Source organism: Chroicocephalus ridibundus, chromosome 2, assembly GCF_963924245.1.
Source record: "Chroicocephalus ridibundus chromosome 2, bChrRid1.1, whole genome shotgun sequence".
Lineage (NCBI taxonomy): Eukaryota > Metazoa > Chordata > Aves > Charadriiformes > Laridae > Chroicocephalus > Chroicocephalus ridibundus.
In genome coordinates this window covers 48,239,383-48,264,107 of record NC_086285.1, presented here as the reverse complement: position 1 = coordinate 48,264,107, position 24,725 = coordinate 48,239,383, and the positions used below count along the sequence as shown (strand labels likewise).

The following is a 24,725-nucleotide window of genomic DNA, read 5'->3' as shown; positions in this document are numbered from 1 at the left end:
AATATTCCTCAAGGATGAGAGGGAGTTGCTTGTTCCCTTTCTAGCAATAAGGAAGGTCCGTAGGTTAAAGACTATGATGAGACAGAGTCTGTTGTACGGTCTGAACATTTCCATCTAAGCAATATTTTAGCTTTCTATGCAAAGCATGCTTTATTCTGTCACAGGACCAGACATGTGCTTCTACTGATGATGGTGGTGGCTTGAAAGGTATCTGTATGCACCAGCAGTACAGAGTAAGAACAACAGCAGAGTGACTACAGAATATGCACCCAATAAATCTGATTAGCACAAGTGTTTTAGTGGATATATACCTGGAATAAAAAATTAATATATCTGCTTTATTAAGAGGAATATCCAGACATCTCTCCCTAACTTGCATTGCTTCCTTCCCTGATGATCCCTTCACTGACAGGATACAAAAAGGTTTCTTTTCCTCCTTCTTCTCGCAGCAGCTGATACCTGTTGTAGCAGAATTAGGAAACGTCTTCTGAAAGATACTCCGATCACGGCAAGCTGCACGGCAGTGTGAACACTCAGGAGCAGCCTTTGTGGACCAAGTGCACGTGGGAGTGTACAGAAAGGACACACGCTTCTCCTAGAGCATGAGACAGATCAGCTCATCAGCTGTAGCAATTTAAATTGGAGGCTTAAATTAATTGCATAATTTCACTGGAACCTAAATGACATAGTTAATGTCTGCACAATGTTTTGACTTTATAAAGTACTGAGTAAAAAGCATTTGCTACCACTACTAGGAACTGTAAATGTACACTTGATTCAATGCCCCACACACTTTTTTTTCCCCTTTCTTTATAACTCGGTCTTAGTAAGCACTGATTCATCAACTCTGAAGCAAAAGACTTACGTTCTGCACAGTATGACATAGTTTTGAAACAAAGTCTGCTCCTTTACATCAGGAGAAAAGGGACCAGATTTTCCAAAGTATCTTGGCACTCCATATCAAAGAGACATGCCTAGTGCAATTCTTAAAAGCACCTACAGAAGTTTCATACTCAGCCACCATCGAGATGAAAAGCAGATGAACACCTGGTTAACCTGCTTAGGTACTTAGGAAAACTCACTGAGTGTCCAACTGAGTTATTACATGTTTGCTGAAAAACCTGGCCCCAAGATCCTGTCCGTGTCCCTGGATATGACAGAGGCCTGGTCTTGAGTGAAAAAAAGAATCACTGAATCACCACAGTACAGAGGAAAAGCTCAGGGATGGGAAAGCTGATGGGGCTACAAACACTATTCCCTCAAAACCTGGAGTGGTGAGCTCCTTCTGGGCACTTGTGGCGCACACTGCAACAGACACACCATCCAGCATGGGGACTCGGCTCCTCCACCCCAAGAAAACATGGCCTTGGGGTTGTGGTTCCCTTGCCTTCTCTAGGTGAAGGGATGTGGTTTCAAGTTACTGTTGCAGGGGTAGAGTGTTCTTCCTGCCAAGGTCACTTTTCAAACATCCTTTGTGAGACATATAACAAACCTCTTCCTCTTACCCAAGAATAACGTGGGGAAAAAATCATGTGAAATGAGACTGTGGGCTTTTTCCAGACCTTGGGAGCATATCCTGCCCTTGAGGTTTCAGGCATTAGAGGATATACATAGTATAAACCGATAATATACTACAAAACAATACATTCATACCAATTATGTATAGGCCTTGATTTGCCAAGGAAGTTTTGCAGATGTCTATCTTCAAAATAAAGACCAGCCGGATGCACTGCTTTATGAAGCAATGGCTTTATTCCAAAGGCTAACTTACATGATGTTTCACAGCAAGTTTTTTTGCAGGTGGAGTTTCGAAGTCTTTCATTGAGTTGAATGTGCTTAAATTTTGGCATACGCTCAGGTTCTTGGGAGACCTATTGTAGAACTGTAGAGGACATCTATATCTTTGCTATTTAGAGATGGGACAGGGATAATACCCATCACTTGCTGTCAAGTTGGATGGCACTTGGTTTTATATGTATTCCTTCCGAACTGTTTCCACAGCCTGCAAGGAGCTTGGTTTTATAAGTATTTCTTCTAAATTATTTACACAGCCTGCAGTGAGCTACAACGGACACACAGATGAGTGATCAAAGCTGGGATAACCTCCAGAGTTAGGTCTTCCTTTTTCAAAAATAATGGGATGTAGAGTGCCAAGGGGTGGGTAGAGGGAGAAGAGTTCAAAGGTTTTGCTAAAAGTCAATGACATTTTTAACATATAAAAGTTCCAGCACCTAAACACAGTGGTACAAATATCCCTGTATCACTGATACCAATGGTACATGTCCATGTGCGTATCAGTTCACACGTGGGAGAATATCAGATAACAAGTTATATTAAGTATCTAACAGTTGGCCATTTTTCTGTCTTTCTCGTGGGAACACTGTCACAGGCATTGGATAATTCATGGACATTTAGACACCAGCATCTGGGCTGACATAAAAATTTTCTTATGTCAAATTACTGGAAAGCAGTCCAACAGCGATTCAAGCCCATGGCTAGTGGCTGCCATAGGAGCAGTCTGTCTGGTGCTAAGAGCTCTATTTACATATTTAACTGCCTTTGCCGGATTAGGGCTTGATTGCAATATTGTCAAAAACATACCAATGTCTCTTAGGCACAGCCAGCAAGCAAAGGCAGCTTTAGGGAAGGAAATAAATGTTTGACAGGATATTTTTGTTTTATAATGCAACATATCAAAGCAAGTCAGGAACATGAAGGCTGGGAGCAAAATCCCAACCCTACTGAAGTCAGTGGGAGTTTTGCCACTGAACTCAGCAAGACCAGTATGTCATGGTCGCTAGGCTCCTGTCTGCATATCAGTAACATTTCTTCCTCCACTTGACTTGTCGCTGAGTCTCAGAGACAGACACATGAAATTGCACAAGCTGCTAAGTCTTTGTTCCTGAAGTTTCATTTCTATTAGAGATGGATGAATAAGCTTTTGAAAGGGAAAATAGAGAAAAGTCAAATTTGTACTCCTGCCTATTCACTCTCCCTCTAAAACCTCTCTCTCAAGGCTTGAGGCAAACAATACTGAATCTAAAATAGAAGATTAGACAGACACATTGTGGTACAACGGGGATTTCTTCAGGTCCAAAACACAAATAATTCACAATGTAAGATGGAAATAATATTGTGGATTCATTTTTGACCTATCAAATTATTGTTTTAACAAGAAAGAAAGGAATTTTAAAACCAAATCCTTGCAGCATTTTCCAGCTTGGGTAAACATCCATATTTATATGTATGTATTTAATATCTCTTGGTCTTCTAGCATTAACAGTCATGGACACTGTTACCAGAATGTCCCACAACTGGTGTGTGAATGCTTGATGAGCATGAACACCAGGAAGTTATCCATGTTCTCATTAATTTTGAAAAATCTATAAGCTTCTAGTGCAAATATTACCATTGTAAGTATAAAATTGAAGGTATTTAATGCCAAGAACATAAACAGACTATCAAATGGCATGTGCAAAAGCATGAATTGCTTGCTTGCCAATAGAAAGAGCAAATATAATAGTGTAACTGTCTGTTGGCTTTTTATCCCAAATTCAGTGCCAAGGACTTAAACCACGACCTGAAATTCTACAGCCCCAGGCCTATTCCACATCTTTCTGTGTTTCAGCAAATCTGCAAGAACAGCGGAGAAGTTTTCACAACAGGTTACTCGTTTGAGATGGTTGCTGTGTCCTAAAAATTTCTAGCTGCTCTTGGCAGAACAAGGCAGGACATCCCCTCCCCAATAGATGTAGTACCCCACACTCTTTAACGAGTTTGTGCAATCTGTGAAACGCTACCAAACCGTAACGTCTTTAAGGGCAAGAATGTTCACGGAACCAGCAAATTTAAAATAAATATTGCAAACTATTCATGGGAACAATCTTAGGTTTAGAATCACAAGAGCCATCCAATTCACAGAGTTGTGCTGATCCAGACAGTGAGCAGGAACACGCTCTCTTGTGTGTGCGCAGCTGAAATCTCACTAAAGGGCACATCAAGGACCCTGGAGCCTACGCCTGATAAGAAAATGCATATTCAATTTAGTTTCTTTATAAGGTACAGCAGTTTGCTTTGAAAGCTCTCTTTAAAAAGGTCTGTTTTCCAGGAAGGGATCACAAAATGGAAAGTTGCAGCTTCTTTCAAGAAGGCAAAGTTTTCACTGAGAAACTGAAGCAACAACCTTTAATTGAATTCTGGGAAAAGCAAGCGTTGATGCACTGCTTGCTGCGAGCTGCCCGATGGGCAGTCTGTTACCAAGGCACGTGACTCTCAAATAAAAATGCTCCAGCCCAGTGAGTATCCCAAAAAGCTTTGTACGTGAAACACTGCATACCCAGAGGCTGTTTACCTTCCTAATTTTTAAGCAAACCAGATGGAATCTGTTGCTGGATAACCACTCCCCGCTGCTCTCTTTGCGCAAGCTAACACCTACCAGCCTAACCGAGCACAACAAAAGCGTTGCTTTCTTTTCTCTCTGCGAGTCCTCGTCAGTGACAGGAAGAGACTCTCTGCTGATCTGTATCAAGTGATCCCCAGCACCTTTCAGCATACGTCAGCTGTATGTTTCTGTTGCATGGATTAATTATACATGGCTCGTGGAAAATGAGAGCCCTCTGTTGAGGCAAGCAGGCTCATTTGCGCTAAGGACACAGTACCTAGTGGTCACAGGATCAGAGGGCTTGATAGGAGCTTTTGAAATCATCTAGATAACCTGTCTCCCCTGGGAGATGTTTTTTTTCCATTCAGTGCTTCAGTGTCAGACTAAAATCCCGCTGACTAGTCTGTTCTAGCATTTCAATGTTCTAACTTGCTAAAGCACTTTTGCCTGATGTCTAACATCAAGCTACATGCCCTATAAATCCATTTCTTCATGTCTTATCTACTACTATGGACACAGAACAGGTTATTCCCCTGCTTCTGGCAATAGTCTTTTTTGTACTGCTACCATGCCTCCCCACTTGCTATAAACGAGCCGTGTATAATTGTACAAATGAGCCATCAGTGCATACCACCTTATTAATACCACATAATTATTCACAGGCAGTACTTGGCATTAGAAAGAGGAGTTGGTGGGTGTTGGTTCCTATTAGAGGCAATAGGCATTAGGAGATAATGCCGTTCAACACCTTTCAGAAGGCACTGAGAATTTGGTCTTCTCTAAGACAGGAATTTGAGAAACTCACATTGCTTATCAAATATTTATGAAACGACGGATGAGCCCCTGGACTTGCTTCAGAATCGAACGGAGCCCTCGCTTGTGCTAACCCTTTTCTACAGGGTGAACTTCACTGCAAGACTTAACCGAAAGGCAGTCAGGCTGCCAAGTTAAACCCGAGGAAGGCGAGCTGCATCCCCAGCGAGGGGATACAAGATTTGTGACAGCCTGTGTTGTACAGCACGGCCACTCACTGCCATTTTTGCTCAGTTTGCTACAGAGAGCGGTGCAAAGCTGTATATAGGAGACTCTTTCTATTGATATTACTGGGCATCGCGCCAGGCCTCGGAGATGAAAGAGTGATGCTTGGGAACGCAGTAAGTGGTAACAACATGAAGAAACACTCAGACTGGCGTTTATTTCCAGATGCTATGGTGACAGGTCCTCATACAGACACTGGTTCTGTAAGTAAACAGAAAGTAAAAGTCCTTCCATTTTTCAGGAAAATAAATGTCTGAAGAAAGTCTCATATACAGCTCATCTGCCAAGGGCTTCACCAGTTACCTTTCTTCGTACTTTTCTCTACTTTATATGCAACTTGGAACCCCTTCATGAACTGTGCATGCATGGTACATTATAATGTGCATGTTTTATTACAGAAAATGCAGACATATTGTGGCTCATGCTGTAGGGCTTAAATCATCACATTAGGTCTTTATAAAAAATGGAGATCGCTCAGCCTCATGGGAAATGCATTTGCATCTTCATCATTACAGAGGCAACAAACTTCATCCATAAAGATGTGCCTAGAACAAATGGCAGCAAATTGTGGACACATGTTTTGCTTTAATTGGTCCTCATCAACCCAATCTAGCTAGTGACTTCAAAGAGCTCTCACTAAGAAACCTCCTCCAAATTTTTTGTTTTAATCTTTTTATGTCGTTTGGTTTTTTTTAATGTCTTAGAGATTTCAGATAAAATAGAACCTTTGAAGATACAGTTTGAAAGCACTGCTTCTTTACAGTTACATCACATGTTTAATTACTTATTCATAAATTATGAATGACTAGAGGTAAAGTAGCACCGCCCAGAGCCCCTGTCCTGGGCCAAATGTAGTACTGCAATTTTTACAAAGTCTACCTCTTGACAACTGGGATTAGATTCAAGCCAGCTACAACCATATTCAAATGAGCAGCTGCTGCTAGTGCCATTTTTACATACTATTCTTGATCAGTATAAATGGACGGAATATGGTCTTTTTGGAAAGCGCACAGAAGAATATGGATGGCAATAGACTGATTACATAACTCATCTAAAATTCACCAAAAAAAGATGTATGCGACATTTAAAATCTTATTGAGATCGGGGCCTGACTTAAAAATGCCGCTAACAAACCCCACTAGTCTGTAAACCAGACAAACATCTACACAACTCTTTTCTTCTAGCCCCAAAGCCCAGCAGTCCTTATGAGTCCGAGGGTCCCACTGTCTCAGGCACTGCACAGACACATCTGAACACAGCACAAATGAAGAGAGGTGGAAACAAATACGCAGGAGTGTAGCCTCTGCTGGCCCAGTGGCACAGCTGGGACTCAACCAAGATGTGACGAGCCCCATAGCAACACACCAGTTTGGGCATCAAAGTGCTTCTTCCTACGTTTCTTAGCCACGGGCATGTTCCCACCAGCACAGACAGAGTTTTGTCTCTCCAGCTGGTCACTCTTTCTACAAAAACCACTAAAGCTTTGCTCAAGCCATCCTAGTTTTTGACTCACAAGAGTTCATACATAGGACACTTCTCTCTATAGCCCTAAGCCTCAATTAATCACTCATAACACATCAGGCAAGATGAAAATGCTGCCACATCAGAGAGGCAGCATCATGGACCCACTTGTGGCAGCTGCAGATGTGGAATGCAGGCAGGCGTAGGACATTGGTGAATCAGCCCAAAGTAGAACATCCTCTTCTGACAGTCTCTGAAGGTTTGGGTTTTTTCTTCTCTGTACAGTAGCAGCAATTTTCCCTCTTTTATGCAAATGAAAAAAATAAGACCATGCTGCAGGCCCTTCTTATAGCACAAAGAACAGTTACAGGAAACACATTAAAGTCGTTTCCTCTTCCTTGTTTGCAGAATGCACTCTCTGGAGATTGCTTTTAGTATTGTGGTGTAACTGGGGAAAAAGTGAGCTAAAGTAACACACCTACAGGACATCTAAAAGAAAACTGATTTGATAGGAATTAAGTAACTTGGTGGAACTTGATTCTTACAAACCAGCCAATCAACCAGCCAGTGAAAAAACTCGATCCAGATGCCCAAAATACCTCTTATATAGCCACAGGTGTTGTATTTGTTACGATAACTACATTTAGTACAAATTTTTGCTGCACTCAGAGAAACAAAGCCATTTGTTTATTTATCAGTAGAAACAGTATGTTCAGAATCCACCTTTTCAAATTACATCACGGAGTTCAGAATATCGTTGCCTATTCATACTATATATGTGTGTGTGTGCATATACATATAGTTTCCTCAGTCCTTCCTTCTTAATTTTCAGTGTTCCTCTATTTTCTGCCTAGATCTTCAACATATTACCCTGAATAAAAAAGCAGGGATAGCAGTGGGGAATGCTGCCAAGCAGGGAAGCATGATATTAAAAAAATAATAATAATAAATTACAGAAAGACGCAACACTGTGATAGGCTGGATGTAGAGTATGCCTTCCTGTTTTTCCCTACCATGTTGATAGAAATGTATTCATACAGTTCAGTTCATATTTTCATTGCAATGAACCTAATGTTGGTCCACCAACCGAGATAATTTTAGAATTAAGTTACTATTCATCACGCAGAAGCATGTCAAAACGTGACAAAGTATTCTAGGTCCTTAGCTATTGTGAAGCTACCACAGCCCCCACTGCTGTCAGTGGGGTTCTGGTTACAGCCCTCCCTGAGGAGCTCTTCCCCCAGCACACTCCAGCCAGGCACCCAGACTCTGGGAGCCAAGGGTGTGCTGCTGGGCAGGTTGTCTACACACATCTGGCCTAGCTTTACGCTCATGAGAGCAAAATGATCTTGGGTGCACCTCTGGAGTCTCCCCTCAGATGTCATGAAGACGCAGCTGAGTTTCTCCTATGTCATAAGAGAAGCTGTAAATAAGAGTAGGAACACTAGCCAAACTAGCAAAGCAGAAGAAATGTCTCACTCTATACCCTGATGGCAATGAGTAAAGCAGAGATATGATATTAACTAGATTTCTGTAACAGTCCATAAAATATTTGTTAGACTTAATTTTCACACATGCCAATAAAAGTAACAGTCCTTGTATTGCTCATTCCATGCATACTAAGCACGTTTAATAAGAGAAATAAGAGAGAATAAGAAATAAGAGAGAATAAGAGAAATCCATACAAAATTGTCCACGAAAATATGTATCTTGAAGTCAGAAATTCTGCTGAATTGAAGAGACAACATTAAAAAACCTTTTTTAGATTCTTATTGTAAATTAGCAATTTCCTTTGTAAAACATATGACAGCAAGTGATTACACTTACCTTTCATCTATTATTGTATTTAGTCTCTAAAATTTTGAAGAGAAGTTGTTGCTTGTGATATTCACACTGAAAATTTTCAGTCTACAGAAATGCTCAAACAGCATCAATACTGTTTTATGCCTAAAACCTTGCATTACCCCCGTGAACAGGGATGACAGACATACCTACGCAGTCTAAATTTCACATGAGTCTTTTTGCTAGACTTTCATATTGGATACACTCTTCTGAAATACAAAACTTAGAAAAAAGAAACTAGTCATCTCAGCAAGGGACACAGAATTTAGGTCTGTGTGAGTTTGGAGCTCCCTTCCCTCACTTATAGATCTTCTATTGAGGACACCACCACGAGATGTGCCAAGTGGTATGGATCCCTTTCGTTCACTGAGAACTAGACAAAAAGCACGGTTATAAAAACGTTGCATTATTTCTTCCAGCCATGATCCTCTGTTTCTACAACTTATTTTTCTACGGGTGTTCACAGCTGCAAGGCACAGCCAATCACTTTTACTCTTGTACAAGACTCTGCAGAATCAGCTGATACTTCAACTCATTTTTTAATACATCTCCTGATATCTCAGTTAACAAGATAATTTAACTTCCATATGGTTTCTCCAGCTACCTGAAGCAAGGCACATGGTTAAGTACCTCCTTGAATTGTGCACTGCATAAATATTACTATCTTATGTGAGCATTTTGATAGTTCATTTCTTACAGAAAAAAAAAGTATTTACTTACTAAACAGTTGGCAATAGAGGACCTGTAAGCTTCTCTTCATGGTATCATGTGGTCCTGCTGGTCTGCCAGTTTATTCATGATTCTGTCAAAGAAATCAAGAAAAGAAGAAAATGATTTATTACAAAATATATATTCTATCATCATACCTGTTGATTACAAAGTAAGATGAAGCTTCACAGGAAATTCATATTGATTAGCAATGGGAAATTGCCTAACTGCGCTTTGCTTGTGTTAGTCATGCTCTCCAACAGCTTAGCAGTGAAGCGTAGAGCTATGGCCAAAAAGGGGAAAAATTCTCAAGAGTACACCAAAAGCATGGTCTGTGAATTACTTCCATGTTGTGCCTATGACTTGACAAAACCGATCTCACAAGAGTTTTTTTTGTTTGGAGAAACGGTCCTCGCTGCAGGAGCGAACACAAGATGCAGATATCGCCAGGCAGCTGTGCTGGGCACACAGGGCTGGAGTCTCCTCCCCGAGTCTCCCCTTTTTGCATCCCTCAAGAAGTACAATACGGAGAAAGTCCACCCTCCTTTCCCAATCAAACCTTCGGTGGTGCTGAAGGGGGGACATCCCAAACTGTGCTGAAATGGTAACACAGAGGGCAGCTTTGTTTTACTTACTCTTTAGCTTCTTTACTTAATCTTTTAGCTTCATATTAGCCAGCTGTGGTAGCTCATGTCACCTCCTGACCTACCCCACCAGCTGCCTGGGCTGCAGCTAGAGTTGCGGAAACTGGAGAACCTTCTCTACGTCCTTGGAAACTTTCTATTTCTCCTAAACTGAACTATCTTGGTGTAGGAGGGAATCTCATAATTCTTGTAACTGATGTCTGAAAATGGGATGTGGAAAAAATATCTGACCATCCCATCTCCCCATCTTTGCCTACTTGGGGAGTGACTAATAACATTTTATGTGTCTTCAGATGGTGGTTTTGAAACACTTGTCACAGATATTTTTCACCTCGGTTTAAAAAATATTATGAAAAAATAAATCCCAATCATGCTGATATTAATTATTCACATTGTGAGGAAAAGAAATGCATAAATCAGAAGTTAAAAGCAAACGTAGTCCCAAAGCACTGCTGTGAGTAATGTCTCACTGAGTACCCAAAGACAACACAGCATTTAATCTCTTAATTCCACAAAAAAGCATTTACTAAAGATTCATAACCGACTTTGAAAGACAAGACACTGAACTCATCCTCCTAAAATGCCTCTTGTCAATATTGAATAGCATGTAGTATCCTCTAGTTTTCAGTTCAACATAATTTCATCTTCTGAACTCCTGGGGACATTTCTGAGTCATTTTAACATGCCCCCATATAAACCTTTCAGAGCTTATTTAAAATGCAATCTTGAAGACATAAGATAAACAAGTCAAACCATGAATAACACCTTTGAACTGAATAAATGCTGAAGAGTTTGTGAAAACAGCACTATGTTTGACTTCTATGTGGAAGCCTCAAAAGGACCGTGACTTTTCTTGCCTGTGTTCTGTGACAAAAGATCCTTGGGTTTTATTAAGTTATTAGATACAAAAATTTATGTACACAAACACCATGTTTTTGGATTCTCCAACGCTTTCCTTTGCATTTAAAACTGGACCTTAAAAACCATTCAAGTAACTTGCAGAAATGTCAGTATTTGCAAGGCATTTTCTCCTAAATAAAAGCAATCATCTGTGAATTAATTTACTATTTTTTTAATCAAAATCAGAGTTAGACTCATGCCATTGTTTGATCATGAAAACTTCCTGAGGGACTCCCGTTCACCCCTTTCTCCTTAAGGTTTACCAAGCAACAAAGCAGAAAAACTCAGTCTTTATGCATAAATAGACACCACATAGTCTATTACAGCCCTTTTCAAAGATGCATATACAAAAAGTCCATGTTTAGCATCCATTAAGATATTAATAAAAAATACACGCAGGAAAGGACAAGATCCAGATAAGCCACTAACAATGTAGATTCCATACCCCCAAGGACTCTGCTTGTAAGTTTGTGTCAAAACAGAATTTACAATCACTGACCCATCTGAAGTCATAAAAACACAATGGAAAAAAGGGAGAATCTGAAATTGCAACCCTAAATCCACATTATTTACTTTGTACGATTTGAACTGTGCCTGGTAACTGCGAGCTGATAGAGTTTTTGGCTGTGTAACACAATTTTTTCATATTTCTCTTCCATCTCCATGTTAATGCTACCCATAATGTACAAAGGTATTTGCTTGTAAATTCTGGTATTGTCGTTGAAATAAAATGTATGCTTTTGTGTATATATTTATTTAGACAGGACTCCTAGGGTAATTCACCCTGTGCCAAGAAATAGGAAATAGTGTGCGTATGAGGAAAGAAACAAAGATTAGCAGTGGAAAACTTTCACTATGTTCTGTTGCCCTCAGAAGATTTATCTTTTTGACTACATGGCCATAAAATTATACATAGAGAACTCAGCGAAGATGCATAAACCAAATGTTGCCATGAGTTTACTACCTCTCAATTTCTTCAAAGTCCTCGGTGTGACTTAGAGTTAATAGAATAGAATATTTCAGTTGGAAGGGGCCTATAATGATCATCTAGTCCAACTGATTTAAATTTAAACATGGGGGTGGAAGATATTGCAACTAAACTTTCCACAATTTTTAATACCTTGTGTACAGGAAATGCATGCAAACCAAGGGCTTATTTTACAGATATTGTAAGGCAAGAGACATTTTATGAGATTTATTTGTACACCTTTGGAAGCTAAATCACAGCAATCATGGTTTTCCAAAGGCAGAGACTGCTTGCAATGGCTATTAACACCGCACAAAGATTCTTAGCCTTAATGTTCTAGATCCATATTTAGGTTCTCCAAGTCAACGGGCATATGCCCGATTACTCTGAACGCCCACTGTCTCTCTCCTCTGAAAACCAGGATATAAGGGTCTAATTATGACTTTTGGCGTTTTTTTCTACATTTTATTTTGAAACAAAGTAATAAAGCTAGTGCAAGTTTGTACTCAATTCACTTGCAATTTAGAAAGACCCTTCTTCAACAGCTAAACTGGTGGAAATCTGTATCCAGAAAAGGTGTCAAATGTCTAGCCTCGGAGACCCGTGTTTGAAAATACCAGCTAAGCACCTGGTGTCTGGAATGGACTTACATATTTTGCCCTTTTTAATGCACAATATTTCACATATAGTTTATCTTACATGGGATGATGAATAGATGTGTGAAATCCCTATGGACAGCTAGCAATATTGTCTTTCACAGTAAGTGATCCCCTCAACGTTGCAGCTAAATTAAAGAGGACAATGAAGACATAATGATGAATAGAAGACAAAAGAGTCCAAAAGAGCTGACAGCTCCCAGCCATTCATTATGTCTGATGGGGAAAAAAAATACCAAGGGGCCTTAAATTAAAGAAGAAATGGAGGAGAAGAGAAGATGAGTGTGCAGGCAAAGTTAACTGTCAGCGGAGAACCCTTTTTTTTTTTCATGAGTCTGTCAAACAGAAACCAGGAGACTGAAATAAAGAAGCTGAAAAAACGGTAATAGAAAGAGAAGACAGACAAAGGACATGCCATTTCCATCCCATGAAGCACCCAAACTTTATTATGTTATTTCTGCCTTCTCTCCTCTATGGATCATTCTAGAAAGAAGAAAAAGCTACATCACTGACAGTTGTCAACTATATTATTCCTGGTCCTGCAGAAAATGAAAGAAGAAAAGAAGACACACCCACAAATTTTTCCATCTCCAATTGTTGCTGAATCCCCAATCAAGGAAACACAGCCTTGATCCTTTTAGTATCTTACTGTCCTGTGATGTTCAACAAATGCCTTACAATACAGCAACAGCAGAGGCTCCTCACTTACAACTCAGAGAGCTGTGGCTCCCACAGGAATTAGCATAAATTCCACCACCAAGGTCTTCACCCACTGCTTCCCACAGGTTAGTCCCTTAGAGGGTATATTCAAGTGGGCCTCATAAAAGGAAGCAGGTTTTCTCTTCCTGACCACACGGGGCTCAAATGCAACTTTGGGTTCTCAACTTTGCATAATTTATTTCTAAATTCAATGGCCTACTTCCGCATTCCAGGTGTTATTTTGCAAAATTTATATCCCAAAAAGCTTCAGGGCTTGCTAATAAAGTGATGATTAACTTGCAGCGACAAGATTCCTCTGAGCAAGAATTCTGTGCTCTTGTTTAACATGTGCCACGTTGTCTGCTGTGATTTATTTCCCACTGCTTGGAATATGCAAACCATCATTATCATCTTTCTTTATGAGATCCTTTATGAGATCCTGAGTGCAGTATATTTGGTATCTATGTCCCCTTTATACTGAGATCTTTTAGCTCTTTTTGGAATGGATTCCTCCATGCAGATCTAAGAAAGAGCTACTGACATCTACTTCCACAATTATCCTCAAAAGTATACACCCTTCGCTTCCCTAACATCTCCAAAGAGTTGGGTCTACCCTCAGTATATCACAGCTGAGCAGAACCACTCTTGCTGGCATTGTGTAGACCTGTCATACATCCATAAGGAATAGTCAGGCAGAAGCTGAACTAGAGACACTAGCATGCCTTTCTGCATACACAAGACTTTACACCCTAAGTAACATGGGTTTATAAGGAGGGAATCTCGTAACATCCAGGAAAAAAATAAAAACAACCACAAAAGCCTCTCTTCTCTTTGCATTCAGGTGCAGAGCATCTAAAATCCCCTCTGGGTCTGAGCCTGGATGTGGTTATTCTTGTATTGGCGTTTGAATCCATTACCCCAGGGATAAACACAAATCAAGAAAAACACACAAAGCAGTGTCAATACTTAGGAAAACCTGACAGTAATTGCTCCTTCTTCACCAGTTTCCCTACTTCATCATTAACTTTTGAAATCCCAGTCCCCCATCTCTGCTAACATAATAGTTCAAATGACTGTGTCCCCGCAGGCTTCCTCCCAGCTGTGGCAGTGCCTCCATGAACAGTCTAGGCTAGATGATTATTTAAAGGCTACTGTCATTAGCGTGGTGACCGGAGGACATTGTCAGCTAACTCATTCTTCATGATCTTCCTCTATTCACACATCAAACCTGGGGCATGTTGATGAAAGGGAGAGGAAGGAAAGGCCTACACTCTTGGGGTTCACTGTCATAAAAATGGATAGGCATGAAGAACCTCATGTCCAGGTGACCTGGCCAAGGGAAGAACTTAGTCTGAAAAGGCCAGGTAACATTGCTGTTGCCTTTGGCTGTCAAATGCCTTGATGTCTGTGGAAAGCTTATGAACAATCACCGAAACAGCCAAGGGCAAGCGTAGAACGGGTAGGGAAAACTTAGAGGAAAAATACCAGAGTGTAAATGAAAGGTCATTTAATGTGAGACTTCCCTGCTTTGATGGGTGTGTGCCTTCCAGCAAGCTTGAGCCCCATGACCTTTTTGGAAAAGCTGTGACAGACAGGGTTACTGTCTTGGCTGATTTTAACTGAGAAGGCCCAGGGATGGAGACTGGAATAACTATAAAGCACTAAACTATTGAATGTCTTTCACACTCCATCGATAGCAGAAGGGACTATTTCTTGGTTTTGTTCTTAATTATCTACCATTAGCAAATACTTTTGAAAGCAACTCCAGTGGGATAGAAGTCTGAACATGAATTGTTCTGGTTGCTTCTTATTCCCATGGGTGCACAGACACGACCCTCTGTGTGTGTCTGTCTGTTCGCTTGTAGAGTAAGAAGATAAGAAGCAGCTTTTCTTTTTCCTCGTTCATCTCTGCAGAGCTCTGAGAAGCTAGCATCTTCATAAGGATCAAATTGACTTAGCAGCTATAGGGATTGCTGGAATTTATTCATTAATACACATTATACAAAACTTTCGTATTGTTGAATTTGGATCCAGTAGCATTTATATAATAGAAATTCCTTTGCTCCATTTGTCTTCCACACCGTTACTTAAGCTACACTGCTAATTAGTTAGATATTATTTTGTTGCAGTTATACCACACATAAAAATACTTTTCCACTTTTGCCAATTAGCTCCAGATTAATTAACCATCTGGTTACTATTATGAAGTTATTATACATCAAAGATGAAAAACATTCCCACAGGGCAGTGTCTATTTTCTGCGACAATGAAACACTGGATAGCGACACTAGTCATTTTTCTTCTGTTGCTTAAAAATGCAGGTTTTTTCCAGTCACAGTACCCATGTGCCATTTTCCAGGCGAAGGGAGTGACTTCTGCCACCTGAATAACATGAAAAGCTCTATTATCTAACACTAATATGAGACATACAACACATACTTGAGCCATACTTCAACTGCAAAACTAATAATAGTATGTTAAGGTCTACCTACATAAATATTTCCATTATAGTTCTTTCTTTTCAGTTACTAATGGCCATCTGAAACTTATCTTTGATGTTGAAATTTTATGGCACAGCTTGAAACATGCTATTTTTGCTAACTGTTTGAAGAAAAAGAGTCCAACTTCTCTAAGTTTGGGGGAGGAGCATCTTTCACATTGCAACTTTAAAAAAAGCGAAACAACTGGGTCAAGAAAGTTGCACAGAAATAGTCCTTAGTGAACCTTTCGCTTCTTCTTGAGAAGACTTAAAAAAAAAAAAAAAAAGGAGATAGATGTATGTCTAAGTTGTGTAATTTTTCAGATTTTTCTTTATAGGGGTCTTACGGGTCCCAAAACAAAGAAAACCTTACCATATCATATCGAGTTCATGATGAAAATTTCACGTGCTGCACTATGCTCAGGAAGCATTCAGAAGTGTAAATTGTCCGCTCTCTGATAGGAAAACTTCATAATCATTGTAAGCTCTTCTGCTAAAAGACTTTCTTGGCACACAAAACTACCCTAGTTAAGATATCTCTATAACTTCTGGGAAACTAAAGAAAATACAGCTTGTTCTTCCTTGTTGAGCACAGCAGGGAACAGATGCAGAAACGGGGGTGTTTGCCCCATGGTGGGGCTGCACCTGTGGGGGGGAGTGGCCAGGTCAGGGGACCCAAACAGACCAATCGGGTGTTCCAGCCCATCCGCCATGCTCAGTATAACAGCTGAGGGGTCAAAGGGTTGGACTCCTCTTCAGTGAACTGCTTCTTCAAGGGCTCCCTTTCTTCAGTGACTGACGTCTGAGGAGGACCCCGTCAGCTCATCTGCCTTTTGATCCCGGTCAGTGTGTTCCAGTTCCCATTTGTCACTGAGTCCAGTCTGGAGCTTCCCCAGTGCCTGCCAGTGACATCTTCCTACGAATTCAATCTGGTTTTGTATATATTTATATATATCGTATCTATTTCATTATATCCTTTTTTGTTTTATTTTTAATTTTTCATTGAAGTAGTTTAGTTTTTTCTAAACTCACAAATCTCTCTTCTTCCTCTCCTTGGAGCGCGAGGCGGGGAAGAGCATCTGTCATCTTCGCATTGGCCAACCCGGCCCAAACCACCACAGTCTTCCTGGGAGATCTCCCACGGCATCTCACCTGCCTCAAGGCGTCCACAACCTGGATGCTGACATTTGACTTATTCACCTAAATTCCATCTGTAGATAGGAGGCAGACTGGCTCCTCTGAAGCCTGATGCCTGTGACCTGTTTAAAATGCCTCTGTTGGAAGGAGGAGACCCGTCCCTTATGTGGGGCTGTTTCTCTCCACTGAGTTTCAGACGGCTGAAGGTCCACCATTGATTTCAGCTCGTAACACTGAAACGGAGGATGGCAACACCTGTGCAAAGGAATCCCACCCAGTGCTTTCTCCAGGTACAGAGATCTCAAGGTTTAAGGGGTTAACTTCTCTGCAACTCTGTTAAACTGTTCCCTTGTTGCTATTGTGTAGGATACACAATAAAAAAAGACTCAGTGTAAGGTGCAAGCAAGCAAATAACTCTGCCTGCACTGCAATAAACACTGGAGAGTTGGAAAAGGGTGCAGCTTTGTGAAGCAGCTTAAATCACACTTTTCACATTCAGCTTGATTAAATGTAAACATTTCAAGTACAGAAAGAAAAAAGGGTGTGAAATAGAAGGTACTATTTTCCCCCTCCTAATATGGTACTGTAGTATTGAGGTTGATTGGGTCAAATTTTCAAGAATGGAAAGCATCAACTGTAAACAAAGAAGAGTATGCATGCTCAGCATGTCTGAAATCTACGACAAAATACCAGTTTCATACAGATGCTTAAGTATTCAGAAATGCAAGCAAGTGCCTTGCTGTCAAACTCGCCTGTATCGTAGCACTGAAATACTGCTACACTGGCCCTAGATGACTTCAAAGAAAATCTGTAGTAGAGACGGAAACATCTCAATCTAACATTTTAACCACAAGATCAACTTCCCTTTAATAAACACTATAATTATCCAGCTATGCAAATAACCATCAATAACCCACCACAAAGAAGGCTCAATATTGTGCATCACCATTATCTGCTTTACTGTGAACTAAAGATGTGAGCTAAGGAAGGAAAGTGCCTGCAATGGTTTTGACAAAAATCGCACAAACTGGGTTTAGGCTTTGAAAACTTTAACTGTAAAGAGGGTCCCTTTTACTAACTTTCCTCAAGAGACTGTAAAGCTTAAGAAGGTCAAGATAGACTAATTAAGTTTTGGCCCATCTCTAAGGGAATTTCAACTGACCTGATGTAAGATAAGTACAGATGAGCCCAGCCTACAACCCATACATTCTGCTTTGTCTCTCAGCTCCCTGGCCAGTCTACATCTATAAAGCACAAAGGAAATAATCACCAATGAAGGACACCAACATAGTGCTCTTCCAACTCCATTAGACACTAAATTCAGTCCACAAAACCAGCCTTAATGAAAACTGAAGATGGGTGAGGAACAAGACAATCGGGTCACAGTGCCCCACAAGTGTACTTTGGTTGTGGCCCATCCTATTGTATCAAACACAATCACATAATTAAGGAGAACATAAACACTTCAGCTGCCAAAAAAAAAATTAATAAAAAGCAATGCGTTCATTATTGCAATTGCAATTTTGGATTGCACACATGTGTTTGTTTATGTATGCATATAGCAGATGACGGCTATGTTTTCTGTTTGTTTTTCCTTATTTCCCTGTTTATACTAGCATGCCTCTCCCAATGACAAGAGGGGGGAAAAAGTTAATAAACATACATGGCATTTCCCCTTTTTCATTTTGATAAAAATAAAATATTAAATTTCCCATTAAAATACATGTTTAAGAATATTTCTACGTTAGTTTTGGATGGAATGTTTTGAACCAGCTCTAATCATAATGTGTAAGTATGGCATACGGATCTAATTTCACAATGACAGGTTATAATAGACGTATACAAGTACCTAAGATTGAAAGAAACATTTTATTATAGTTGAAAAAAGCATGGCAGGAAAGCATAACCGCCTTTTGATTTCTTAACTATTCAGCCTCAACAGTGCATTAATATATTTAATAGTAACCCATACTGTTGTGTTTTTTTTAACAGAGCATAATGCCTAACAAAACCGACATGGTCTGTAATGATATTTTAGTAAAAATATCAGTACAGCAAACTAATATGAAAGGTTGGAGTTTTTTTAAGACCTCCTATATGCCATGGAAGGTAAGATGATGTCTTGACCTGCGTCTCCCTGGTTAAGCCTCCTTTTTAAGAGGAGCCATTTACTACCTCTCCTATAATCAGACATTCAATATAGTAAGAAGAGAAGGGAGATAAAGTGAGCCCTGAAATATGACTGCTCTGCTTTGGAGGGCTGATCAACGTTCACCAGAACGTAGAAGAGTACACTCGCTTAGACCTGACATTTCATCTGAGAGTTTATTATGACTGTGTCTAGTTCAAGGGACACCACTTATTTATCCTCAACTTTCAGCCCCAGGGTTTGATGTCAAAGAAAGAAGCGGCCTCAGGAAGAATAGGGGACTATCAACCAGTGACCCTGTCATAAATAGCAACCCCTTTTATAGAATATTTTGCAGACCATTTTGACACAGTGGGTGGGAATAAAATGAAAATTTTACATGGCATCAAACAGAAATATAGCCCCATAAAAATGTAAGTTTGGAGGTAGGTGGCAGGAAATAGGCTCTCGGTAATTTCCAAATTATTCATTCTTGTCCATGGGAGGGTACTTTAGCGCAAACACTGCACTTCATTTGAAAATGCATGTGGTCCTGCCTAATTCAATAGGAAGAGTTTCCAAGAAAATTAAATGTCAGAGCAGCGCGGCTTATTAGTTTTACTCAATATAAATTCACTTCTTATGCAACTCTGAATAATTATGCCCTGCTCAGTGTCAACATTATGTCAACAACTTCAGGCTTTGGAGAGCGGAACTGAAGGCAAGAGGAGATATAGGGGCACATCCAGTGTTAACCTGGCACTGTCTGAGACTTAGCTCTACATGACAGGTCTGTAGCTTTAGAGAGGATTTAGCACGCTGATCACCGCGTGTCTTATTTTCTTCCCTTTCACTTTCTGCAGCCAGCAAGACTGCTATTGGCTAAACATCTCGCCTTCCCTCCTTCGAGAGGTTCAAACACTGGCATATAAAGACGTGCAGGTAAGCCAGAAGGAAACGCATATGAAAGAATACGAGGCATCTCAAACAGCAGCATCTGAACACAGTCATGCTGTCAAGTACGATTATGCTCAGATGAACAATTTGTTCTACTAGGTTAGTGAAAACTCACATTTACTGACCAGAAACGTGAAGTTCTTCCTCAGGCGAAACACCGTGGCTCCACCAGGAGCTTTGCTTCAGTGAAGACCCCAGCACCTGGCTCAGGATTTGTAAAGCAGTGCAAGCAAAGGCCACTGCTTTAAGAAGGCTGTTCTTTTTTTCTCTAACAGAGGTAAGAAACAGCACAGGCAGGAAAAGAATAAGAATCTCTGGGGCTGAGTGTTTGATAGGTGGATTTAATAAACATCTGCCTGAATGATTCACCTCAGCCAAAACGTGATGAGGATAACTTCAGGTGTGTCAGATATTATTTTCCTACATTGCAGCTAAGATGGACTAAACCATGTTTTGAGCTGTCAAGTGCAAACCCAGACTACTTCCATTGACACTGTCACTGCACGATGCCATTAAAGTGGATTTTGAATATGAAAATGAACTGGTGAAGAAGGACAAAGGGGAAAAATGGCCTTGTGTAAAGTACTGAACAGCACAGGAGAGGATCTGGAGGACACTGAGTTCTTACAGCATGATTTTTGCAGGTACAAGCCTCAGTGAGATTTGCCTCCATAGGCTGTACAAAGTTGGGGAAAGAAGTTGTCTCTTCTGGGTGCAATTCACTTCTGACCCATGAGTTCAGCCCTGCAGGGTTGGAAGATGGGAGATGCCCAGCCACAGGTCTATCGCATGACATGGTTCCCCCCTCATCCCCATTCAAGCTAATGGAACTGAGCAATTAGGCAGCCCAGGGATGCAATGAAGGATCCTTTTCAAATAAAACTGCAGCTTCTCTCTTGCTTCAGGAGCCCCCACTCCTGTGTGCTAAGATTGCCACAGCAGAGTCACACAATACGGGAATCAAAGAGAAGCAGTGAGAGCCCTTTTGGTACATCTATTCCTGCGGTGCAAAAGTCTGCACTGGCTGCAGTCTGTACACATTGTGACAATCTAGATAAGAAACTCATATACTTTGGGTTTTTTGTGTACTGTCCAGCCTCACTCAGTGTAAGAGCAGGGACTGATCACACATGTTCAGTAAGTCAAGGTCACATCAAGAAGGAACCTGCTGTTCACTGTGTCTCTGCCCTGCCAGCGATGCCACTAAAGGCATCGGACAGTCCAAAGAGAATGAGGTAAGGGCTTGGAGAATCACCGTGGTCGTGCCTAGGGCAGCCGAAAGCTGCCCCGGGGAACTGGATTCTCTCTCTGCCTCAGTACCTAATGCCAAGGAAGTCACAAAAACCAAACTCTGCACAGGCGGTCATTAATTGCATCTTCCTTGTTTGCTTAGAGCAGAGCACGAAACACCTGTGCTCTGATCTGTGGAAGCATGGAGCAATTCCAACTGATGGACTCAGCAAAAGCTGACTCCAGAACAAAGAAAGGGCGATCAAACGCTATTTCTAGAAAATCAGGGCACAAACATCTCATGTTGGGCATCTAAATTAAATGTCCCTTCTTGACATTATGCTTCTGTGCCTCATTTTCCCTGGTGTATAATGTCATTTCACCTTATCGGTACATTGTGAAGATAAATTCATTAATGTTTGTAAAGTACTCAGATGCCGCAATAATGAGATCCGCAGAAGTGCTCCCCAGGAAATTAATAACTCTGGCTTCAAAGCTGTATCTGAATGATGTACAGTTATGGGAGGAAGGGGTGACATAATGAACTATGAAGATAAAATAAAATATTGATTTATCTGAGCAGTGTTGACTGAAGTCTTTCCTTCAAGAGATCTCTGCTTTGCACCCTTAACAGGCTTTTAAGTGTAACTTACACAGTTAAAAAAAAAAAAAAGGAAAATGAGAAAAAAAAGACCCTAACTCAGAAACTGTATCACACAGCCCTACTGACACCCACATAACCCTCCAGAGAACTGGAGCCTTTAGGTCCTCAGCCCAGACTTGTAACACCTGATCTAACACTTGACCTTGCCTTACTACCAGTCTGGTCCCTTCTGCCAGAGTCCTGCCTATTTCTCTTGCGTATTGTCTCCATCTCTTCTTAAAAGTTCCACCCCTTCCTCCTCAGTTCCTCTCTGCTCCTACTCTCTGTGTCTCAAGATTTTATTTCCACTTATTCATCTTTCCACTTATTCATCTCTTTGTCCCACTCTTAGTTTCCCTTACATAAGGGCCATATCTTCCAGCCTTGTCCTTTCTTTCTTAATCATTTCAATACCTGCATCAACCACCTGGACTGTGGTCACAACCTTCATATCCATGGTCTTCAACGAACTCCCTATTGACAAAATCCTAGGAGAGCTAAGCTGCAAAACTTGAAGAAATGTATGCGTATAAGGATTTTTCAGACTAGAGCATGGTCTAATATAGCAGATTTCCACTAGAATGCAAAAATCTTTAACCTTGACTCCCACTCGAGAAATCCCTCTAGTTTTTGTCCTGCATCCTCCTCTCTCCCTGATAAATTTCAATTTCCTGATCTGTGATACGGAAGTCCCACAAAATAATAGAAGGTACTGTAACTTCATGAAATATGATCCCCCCTGCTGCATTTTTTTTTTCTCTCAGAAACTGAAATATTGTTACTGAAATGAAAAAATTACAGCGTGAAATCAGAACAGAAATTTTCTGGGTTAGAAAATTTCGCTTTGAATGGTACCGTAGGGGTTCTACTGAATGAGGCATCAGGCAACCTCTACAAGACTCAAAGTCAACTGAGTCCTTGTCTATACTGTTCTGCACTCAGGAGGACTCTGACCCACCAAATCACATCAGGAATCTGCATCTTTTCAAGGAAGCAGTCAAACCATCAAGCAGGGGAAGTCCTGTAGATAAATGTGTCTGATTCTTCATATACCTCCATCCGAATCATGCAAGCAAAACTCCTATCTGTTTTTGGATGGACCATACAGTCAGAGATGTATCATGATTTTCAGAATTTATCGTTGCAGAGTTCTTCTATTTCATTCGTATTGAAAGATATGAATGCAAATCTTTAACTGAAAAATATTAACTAAAATGGACTTAATAACATATAGAATACTTTTGCAACAAATGCATTAATTGTATGCAAACTGAATTAAGTCTTTTATTAGCATATAATTCGGGAAAATATTAATATATTATTTTAATTTGAAAAAATCATAAGTTAGAAGCTTTGAAAGAGAAAGCTGCATAATCGCAGCTTTAACATTAAGATGTCATTGTAAAAATGAATGTATATAATGAACTCGGAAAAATAGAAATATAAGTGTCTGATCCTTTCCTTGTTTCCTGTACATCTGCATTGGAGTTTGCGTATTGTTATTCAACTAGCTAATCATCATCTTTTGTGCCGTGTGATTGTGTTTTTACTCAGAGAGGCTAATCTATGAAGACATCTGTTATTTGGTAGATAATAGGCCATTTCAAGTCTCAAAGCCCTGCGAGGCATTTCTGAAGAAGGAGAAGTAGATACATCTGTTCCCACCAGGTAGGACTACAACTGAGCATGCTATAACACAGCAGAACAAAACTCTTCCGCTTGCTTTTCACCAAAATGCTAAACGAACGTGGAACGTTGCAAACAAAGAGCAATTCTGGTGTGGTTTGTTAGAGCTGTGAGGGAGACTGACTTGATATAAATAATTTAAGTTTTCCTGAGAAAACAGAACATCTCACACCAAAGAACAGTGGGATTTATCATAGTGATCACAACCCACTGGACCTATAAATCAGGCACAGTCACAAAAAGCAGTGGTCCACTGAATGTGATGTTCTGCTGTTGGTAAAGGTCGATATTAGATATTTTGAGGGCAATGCAAATGCTTTATTATTCCCTTGGAAAGAAAACCTTGTGCTCCTGCTCCCTAATAACTTACCCACATGAAGCAGTTCTCTGCATTCCACTGAAAATATACTACCTCTGCATTACCCATGAATCAACTGCAGCTCTGAACAATCCTTCTCATCATGAATTTGGGAAGAAACAGGACATATCTTTGTCTTCAGGCTGTCTAAGTAACCTAGCATACAGTAGCTGCATTCCATAAGCTTCTGTTCCTTCACCACTGTCAGTTTTTCCCATTGCGCTACGAATGCAGATGAGACCCCTATATTCAGATTTATCTTACCTAGGATTTGTGACACTTAGTGACAACTGACCGCTCCTAAAGCAGGCTGACCATACAAATAGCATATGTCAGTAGGAGGACAATGCGTTTATGTAAACTTACAATATGCACAGGTTCTCTGTATTTAGACTTTGGAAAGGCACTAGCCACAAGCTGCAAATTGAAAGAGTTCATGGAATTTCTTATTACAGTTTCACCTACTTTGGAGAGTTTTCACCTACTTTTGGAGAGTTGTTGCCTAAACAGGAGTTAAAATTTTTTGGCTTGTTTTTTTACTGCTTCAGCTCAGAGGTCTAGAATACTGCAGAGATAGCAGAGTTGATGCAGTGTTTCTCCATTCTCTGATTAGTCATTTGTAGAAGTGCAAAATGGAAGAGTGACATATGATGTTGACACTTTCTGCTGGTGTGTATGACAGAGTCAGTGAGAACAGTTTTTGTTTCTGACCCCAATCTCTTTTTTTTTTTTTGTTTCAAATATTTTACACACTTTTCTTGAATGAGAAAATGGCCTTTCAACTCTTTTCTCAGAAAAATAAGGCTTCACC

The 24,725-nt window shown here is 40.3% G+C and overlaps 1 protein-coding gene across 4 annotated transcripts in view; it reads right to left on the bottom strand.

The window, feature by feature from the left end:
- TMEM108 (transmembrane protein 108) overlaps positions 1 to 24,725 on the bottom strand; it is a 165,219-nt gene that overhangs the window by 75,908 nt on the left and 64,586 nt on the right. For all 4 annotated transcript variants that reach the window (XM_063325320.1, XM_063325317.1, XM_063325318.1 and 1 more), the window contains one exon: positions 9,443 to 9,524. In XM_063325320.1, the coding sequence (XP_063181390.1) occupies positions 9,443 to 9,482 (40 nt within the window). In that variant the 5' untranslated portion in view covers positions 9,483 to 9,524. The remainder of the gene's footprint in view (positions 1 to 9,442; positions 9,525 to 24,725) is intronic.